The sequence below is a fragment of the Phascolarctos cinereus genome, unplaced genomic scaffold (assembly GCF_003287225.1).
Source record: "Phascolarctos cinereus isolate Bilbo 61053 unplaced genomic scaffold, phaCin_HiC Scaffold_726;HRSCAF=1367, whole genome shotgun sequence".
NCBI lineage: Eukaryota > Metazoa > Chordata > Mammalia > Diprotodontia > Phascolarctidae > Phascolarctos > Phascolarctos cinereus.
In genome coordinates this window covers 57,142,057-57,150,604 of record NW_027556098.1, presented here as the reverse complement: position 1 = coordinate 57,150,604, position 8,548 = coordinate 57,142,057, and the positions used below count along the sequence as shown (strand labels likewise).

General features: G+C 35.8%; 1 protein-coding gene across 1 annotated transcript in view; it reads right to left on the bottom strand.

Moving 5' to 3' along the window:
• Window positions 1–685: 685 nt before the first annotated feature.
• FUNDC1 (FUN14 domain containing 1) overlaps window positions 686–8,548 on the bottom strand; it is a 28,463-nt gene continuing 20,600 nt past the window's right edge. Inside the window, exons 4-5 of the mRNA XM_020996000.2 lie at window positions 4,152–4,280; window positions 686–3,232 (exon numbers count right to left, since the gene is read on the bottom strand). Of these exons, the coding sequence (XP_020851659.1) occupies window positions 3,155–3,232; window positions 4,152–4,280 (207 nt within the window). The 3' untranslated portion in view covers window positions 686–3,154. The remainder of the gene's footprint in view (window positions 3,233–4,151; window positions 4,281–8,548) is intronic.

Genomic DNA, 8,548 nt, shown 5'->3' with positions numbered 1-8,548 from the left:
GCCTCACCCTTTGTCTTCAATATCACATAGTCTGTGACCCAAAACTAATGAAAACAAATCAATTTGTAGCTATTTCCTCCTACTTAGATGTTTAACAATGTGAAGGCAAAAGCAAAGAAAACTTCTTGAAAAATTTTTAATTCACATATGTGGACTTTCCTAGCATTTACCCATTTCACTCATCTGGCACCTTACCATGAGTGATCTGTCTCACATTCTTATATTATTATTTAATACTTCAGGTTTATGTTTTGTCTTACCACTAAGCTTTCAGAGCAGGAACCATTTATTGTACTTCTTTTTTTATCTCCTATATTGCCTACACAAAGCAGCAACCATTTATTGTACTTCTTTGTTATCTCCCATATTGTCTACACATTATATGTTAGGTGTCCAATAAATAGTCATTGAACGAAGATTTAGATAGCTTTTATGGATTTTCTCCCTTTGTTCTAAAAATGCAAATCTGAGTTGTACCACAATGTCAAATGAGAATTCTGTACTGATATTTGAAGAACTCAATACAACAATGGCAAAAGTTCCCTCTGTGGCTCTGATCATATTTTGACATCTTGGATTCATGTCTACTTATCTGTAATCTTCTTATTCTCAAGAAACAAAACTTGTTAAGGGAATAGTGACAGAAAAAAAAACACCGAAAGAAAAGTGTTTACAAGTGTAATCATTTCAGATTAATAAAGTATGGAGTTTATTTAGCCTCATACCTGAGGCTATCACTGATGTAAAGGAAAAAAAAATTTGAGAAACAACACGAACATAATTCTTATGATTACAGCTACCAGATTATAACCAATCACAGAAATCATGTTCCATTTTTTTATGCTATACAAAATGCAAAACAATAACAACTAGAAAACACACTGTGTGAAGCACCTGAAAATGGAAATGATATTACGTCTATGTACTCTGAACACATACTACACTGGCTTTAAATTCCCTCACTTTTAAATTTAGACCCTACCCTGGGCCTGCACAACCTGCGGCCCTCAGGCATGCCGAAGGATTTCGGGGGCCCCATGAAAAATGTAGGGGATGTTGTCCTCCACGTTCTTCACAGGCCACTCGAAATCTTTTGGAGTGCCGCAGGTTGTGCAGGCCTGCCTTACACAGACATAACCGTACATATTTTTTTAGAACAGGGAAAGATCACAAGGAATTTTCCTTTTCAATGAAGTATACATATTGTATTCATTCCCCCTCAGAAAACAGTGGGATGTCTCAAGGTTCAAACTGATACTAAAAGTCAGAAATTTCTGCAATTTTATTCATGTTTTTACATTTCAAATTAGATCAACTAAGTTATTCAGCTTAAGCTACAAACAACTTCACAATTATATAGACTCCGGATGCTCTTCAAAGCGCGCTATCCTTATTAAAAGCTAAAAACTGCTCTTACTTCCTTTTGAAATACGGGACTGGAATAGTCTCATTCTTAGAAACTTGAGCATTTGATTTGGAGTCAGAGGACCTAGTTGTTCAAATCTTGCTTTTGTTGCTTACTAACTACATGACCTTTTTTGTTGTTACTGAGTCATTACAATCTCTTCTTGACCCCATTTGGGGTTTTCTTGGCAAAGATAATGCAGTGGTTTGCCATTTCCTTCTCCAGCTCATTTTAAAGATGAGGAAACTGAGGCAAAGACAGTTAAGTGACTTGCCCAAGGTCACACAGCTAGTAAATGTCCGAGGCCCGATTTGAACTCAGGTGCTCCTGTCTCCAGGCCCAATGCTCTATGCACTAGGACACCTAGCTGCCCCATGTGACCTCAGGGTCACTTAATCTCCCTGAGCCTCAGTTTCCTCATCTGTAAAATGAATGATTTGGACCAGAAGACCTCTAAGGTCCCTTCAAGCTTTAAATCTCTGATCTATGATCATCCTCAAGACTAAAAATAAATCACTGGCACAACAAAGAGCAATGTATTTCAAGTCAGATGACTTAAACTTGACTATAGGCCTTTGCTACTTGCTACCTGTGTGGCTTTTGGCAAATCAAATCCCCTCTCTTGTTTCTTAGTTTTCTCATCTGTACAATAAGTGGGGTGGGGGGCCTGGATAATGTCAAAGCCTTCTTCCATGGCTGAATTCCTGTGACCCTCTCCAGAACATAAATTTTCTTCTTCCTAAAACATTAAAGCCAACAAATAAGGAAAACGTATTCCAAAGATAAAGAATATATACAGTAAGATGTGTTTTAAGGATATGACTTAAAAATTTAATGAAGAAAAGGCATTTAAGATACAATGAAAAAATGTGCTAGAATAGAGCATCCAAGAACGTTAGCATAGCTATTATTTAAGCAAATAGGCAGCACAGCACAATGTACAGAGAGGTGTCAAGCCCTCCTGGCTGTCTGACCCTGGGCAAGTCCCTTAGAGAACTGCCTTGGGGCATCAAGAGCTCAAGCTGCAGCCAACCTGGGTTAGTAAGTGGAGGTAGCTTCTTCACTGGGGAACTCCTTACACTATGAAATCAGTAGCCCAGTCCAATAGACTATGTTTGTAGGAAAATAAAATAATCTTTAAAAAATACCACTAAACAGCAACAGAAGAGTCTGTTTAATTTGTTTTTAATATCTCTAATAAATATTTCTAATCCTTCCATAAAAGTACGTTACAGTTCTACAATTTATTGCAAACAGATTTCTTATCTGTTGATATTCAAACTATAACACATATTATTTAATTATTGGCACTATTTACTCTACAGCACAATGGAGAATGCTTTTTTAAATAAAGAAAAAATAGCAATTCAGTGGGGAAAATGTCAAATAAAAGGTCCTTTTCCAAAGACAATTACATATCTACATCAACAGTTACATTAAAAATGCTAATTTCTGAACAGGCACAGGATTAAAAAGTCATGATGAAAGTTAGCCAGGTTTTGTCCAGAAATGTGATATATACTGCACAGTTTATTCATTCACTCATTTATTTATTTATTTATTTTTAGCAAATCCTAGTTTGCCAAGCTTCAGAAGGCAAAAGCCTAAAAGTATAAGTTTCAGAGTTGTCCAACTAGTTAGTCTTCTTGCCCAGAAGAATCTGGTGACTGGTAATACTTTGCAAGAGAGCACACTGTCACCAATGTTTTTGTTGTTAATTAATCCATCAAAACAGCAACATTCATGTCCTTAAGATGCCAGGCCTAGCAAGAAGCCTCCCACAAATCCGCTGGATACCACTATATTCTGTTTGATAAATTCTGTTGACTAAAAAAAAAAAATACTTTTGTTAGTTGCATACTATTAAAACATAAAATTACTTGACATTTTCTAGCCTTATTCAATTTCAATGAAAATGAGTTCTCACAGAACTTTGATATTAGAGAAATAAAATTTTAGAAAATGAGAGACATAGGTATCTACAAAAGTACAAGATCTTTATGTTTTCATTTCAAAAGTGCAGGACCCTTAGCTTATTTCGAGGCATGATGGTAACTATGGATCGTACCTTGAATATAGTGAGTGAGACTGCCCTAAGAGGCCATTTGTTAACCATCAACTCAAACTTCAAAGATATGTGGTTTAATCAGCATGGGTATTGTCTTCATTGCTACAGATAACAACTCTTCAAATAATTTAGAACATGGTCTTTAAGATTTACTGTGCCTCTAAAATTCAGCACCATGACAGTGATGAAACTCTTCAAATCAGCTGATTCAGCCCACTAAAGTTCTACTCTAATATTAACTATTAAATAAATTTCCACATTGTGCACACTCTCATTTTATTGGGAATAAAGGAGAAACATGTATGATGAAAAAGCTTTAAAAGGCAACTATTAAGTGCTCCAATACACCTATGAATATCAGTAAAATGAATTTAAGTCTTTTAGGCTCATTTTGTGTTGACTCCAACTAAGTAAAGATAAGATACTGAGCTGGGGACACAGTGACCAAATTTTCAGTACCACTGCTTCTGGAAAGGATGTTGACTGATTTGATTAGATCAAATGGATATCCCTGTCATTTCATTTACCAAAATGTCTCCCTGATCACTATTCCCCTACATTTTCTGTCTTCATCTAATAAAATGCAAGCTCCTTGAGGGCAAGTCCTATTATACTTTCTTGTATTTATTTGTATTTCACTTAAAAAATTCCCTCATATACAAGAATATTTTATCTTACCTCTTCAATGATGGTATTGATTTCAGGTGCAGCTTTATTTGCTCTTTTTTTAATCTGTCTTTTTGCTTTGTTTACATCTTTTTCAACTCTCTTCCAGTCAACTTGCACATAGCCACTGTGACTGGCAATCTAGGAAAATTGAACAAAATGATAAAATGGTATTAAACCAGTCAATCTGCTAAGCCATTCATTAAAGTTCCACTGCTGTTGAAATTATTACAACAGATTATTAAATAGAGCTACTTATGGTGTTCGTGTATGGGAAGCCTTTGCTATAATATGAACATTCTAAAGTAACTCCGAAGTTACTTCCTTTGGGGAAGAGAGCTGGACATTGTGAAAATACAGACATTTGAATATACAATTACTAATGTGAAGGGAAAAAACAGAGTTGATAAGATCTTTCCTTACTGCTATAAAAGCCCATCTTAAACTAACTTACTCCTGAAGGTAGAATGTAAAAATGTGGCAAAATTATGCTCTACCTAGTTTTTCATTGCATAAATCCTTTAAGCACAATTATAAGTAAATGCTTATTGTACAAAAAAAAATATAACATGGTAGAACTGAAGCACCATTATATTTGTGGATTAGAAAATATTTGCATATAAACAGGAGCACTTTAGAATACTCAAACAACAAAATCAGAAAATCAGACAAGCAGTAAATAACCCAGCCATATCATCTATTAAGAACCTCTTCTTAGAGTACATTCTATGTAAATCAATTCTTTGGGCTTTTCAAATAATGAAAATATCTGATGTCATACACAAAGGATGATTCTGAATCCTGGACATTCTTCTATCAATGTCACCCTCTGAAGAATGTATTTACCTACAATTCTTCTTTATATTCTTTTACTACGTCTCTAAAAACAACGTAAGAAATATATACTGTGTAGATCAAGTAGAAGATCAAATCTTTTTTTGGCAGAAACGTTTAGATAGCCAGCACGAAGTTGATGATAAAGTTCAGTGTTTAGTGTCCAATCCATGAACTCAAAAGATCTGCTACTTAACTCGAATCAGGTTTTGCAAGATTTATATTTGCTGCTGCATTTACTTACCGGTTTCTGATCATGCAAACCCTATGAGGGGGGCATATCTCTTTTGTGTATGTATATGGCTATAATTCTTATAGGGAATCAAAATGTTTCCTACACCAGTTTTCTTCCTGCCAACTTCACTAAAGTATAATTGCTTTTTTTTAAATTTTATTAATTTATTTTGATTTATCACAATCACTTCCATATGCTTTTGAGTTTAAAATTTTTCTCCCCCTTCCTCCCCACCACCCTCCCCAAGACGGTGCACAATTTCATATAGGCTATACATTTGCATTCCTATTAAGCATATTTTCACATTAGTGAAGTTGTAAGTAAAAATTAAAACCAATAGGAGGAACCATTAGGAAGAGGAAACAAAACTCAACAGAAGAGAAAAAAAATGATAGCGATTCAGCTTCCATAGTTCTTTCTTTGGATGTGGATAGCATTTTCCAACATGAGGCCTCTGGGGATGTCTTAGATCCTTGCATTGTTGAGAAGGGTTAAGTTTATCAGTATTAGTCATTGCACAACGTGGCTGTTACTACGTACGACGTTCTCTTGGTTCTGCTCACTTCACTCAGCATCAGACCATACAAGTCTTTCTAGGTTTTTCTGAAGTCAGCCTGTTCTTCATTTCTTATAGCACAATAGTATTCCATTACATTCATATACCACAACTTGCTTAGCCATTCCCCAATTGATGGGCATCCTCTCAATTTCCAATTCTTTGCCACCACAAAAAGAGCTGCTAGGAATATTTCTGTACATGTGGGTCCTTTTCCCATTTGTATGATCTCTTTGGGATATAGCCCTAGAAGTGCTATTGCTGGGTCAAAGGGTATGCACATTTTTATAGCCCTTTGGGCATAGTTCCAAATTGTTCTCCAAAATGGTTGGATCATTTCACAACTCCATCAACAGTGCATTAGTGTCCCAATTTTCCCAGATCCCCTCCAACATTTATCATTTTCCTGTTTTGTCATCTTGGCCAATCTGATAGGTGTGATGTGGTACTTCAGAGTTGTTTTGATTTGCATTTCTCTAATCAATAATGAGTTAGAGCATTTTTTCATGAATATAGATGGCTTTAATTTCTTCATCTGAGAACTGTCTGTTCATATCCTTTGACCATTTATCAACTGGGGAATGGCTTGTAGTCTTATAAATACCTTAATTCTCTATATATTTTAGAAATGAGGCCCTTATCAGAGAGACTGGTTGTAAAAATTCTTTCCCAATTTTCTACCTTCCTTCTAATCTTAGTTGCATTGGCTTTGTTTGTGCAAAAACCTTTCAATTTAATGTAATCAAAATTATCCATTTTGCTTTTCGTAATGTTCTCTATCTCCTGTTTGGTCATGAATTCTTCTGTTCTCCATAGATCTGATAGGTAAACTATTCTTTGTTCTCCCAGTTTGCTTATAGTATCAGCCTTTATATCTAAATCATGAACCCATTTTGACTTTATTGTGGTATATGGTGTGAGATTTGGGTCTATGCCTAGTTCCTGCCATACTCTTTTCCAGTTTTCCCAGCAGTTTTTTTCAAAGAGTGGGTTCTTGTTCCAGAAGCTGGGGTCTTTGGGTTTATAAAATAATAGATTACTATAGTCATTTACTACTGTGTCTTGTATATTTAACCTATTCCACCGATGCACCACTCTATTTCTTAGCCAGTACTGTGAGAGATGATCTCTCAGAAGTGAAGCTTCCTCAAAGGGTCATTAGTTCTTGTTAATGGTTCTGGTATCGTTGCTTTTGAGTGGTACATGGGTACCAAGACTAAGTGAAGACCCCTCAGAATACAAGACCCCCTCCCCTAGCCTTCTGCCTCCCCTACTCTTAGATAGTGTTAGCAGAAATTCCTGAGCCATAACAGCATCCTGTCTATCTCATCCTCTAGCTAGTTATATGACCTTGGGTAAAAGGCTGCTGAAACTGGGAGGCCCTGAAAAGGGGAACATGCTAACATAATTTCTATACCTCTTTGTTCTCTCTGTTACTGGGATAGTTTTTACAGGGAATAGATTGTACACCTGAGGCTCAGCCAATGAGCCGACGGGATGGCGTTAGGGTGGGCTACTGCGTTAGGGTCTTATATAATCTTGCCTTAAACAAAGCGCACTCACACTCTCAGGGCAGCTTAGGCAGCACAGGGGTGCACTTTCTCGAGAAAGTCAATAAAGAGATCTCTCCTTTTTGCAAACTTTTGTCAAGACTCTGGTTTTTAACTGAGTAAAACAATGTAAACAATGTGAGATCTCTCAGATGGGCTGAGTGTAGCACACTGTCTTAGACTGTTGCAAATTCGAGGTTGGTTACACTAACCTGAATAGGCCTAAGTTTCAGGTTCCTAGAGATCACATGATTTGTATTGTTACATCAGCATTAGGTAATGGCTAATTACTAAATAAGGATAAATAGCTAGGATTGGTAGTATTATAATGTGGTTTCTTGTTTCTGGGGTAGATTTTCACATTTTAGATTGTAAGGCTGAAATTCCTGTCCAATGGGAATTCAAAGCCAGTGGTGGGTGGTTATCTCTGCATTAGGGCTATATAACCTTTGTCCTGGCCTTTGTGCCTTGCCTAGCTTCACTCGGACTGCCAGATGAAGCAGACACCCACTTCTCATGAGAATGTAATAAATCTTTCACTTTATACCTAGAAAATCTCTGAATGTTATTTTTGGGCAGCTGTACCACACAGTACCAAGCAGTTTTGATGACTGCTGCTTTATAATACAATTTAAGATCTGGAATTGCCAGGCCACCTTCCCCTGCATTTCTTTTTATTAGTTCCTTTGATATTCTGGACCTTTTGTTCTTCCAAATGAATCTTGTTATTATTTTTCTAACTCTATAAAATAATTTTTGGTAGTTTGACTGTAAAGTATAATTGTTAAAAATACTTTAAATTGCAAATTTAGCAGCTCACAAAATATTTATCATTAGCTAGAAATGTATATGGAGCTATCATTATACTAACAGTAGCTGACATTTATATATTAGAATTTACAAAGTACTTTAAGATACAAATGAAATATGCTAACATTTAAGCCTCACAATAACTCTGTAAGGTAGACAATATAGGTATTGTCTTCATTTTTTTAAACAAATTAAGAACCTGAAGCTTAGAGAGAATGAGTAACTTGCCCATGACCACATTAATTGCGTCTGAGGAAGAATCTGAACCTAGACTTTTCTCCTGAATTATCACATTTTCATTATCTCATTACTTCCTGTGTATGTATAAAAAAATATAAAATGTATAAAACAGGGAAGTTATCCATTATATTGTTTCAGATACACAAAGAAACAGTCAACATATAACTATAAAGACTGGTTCTGT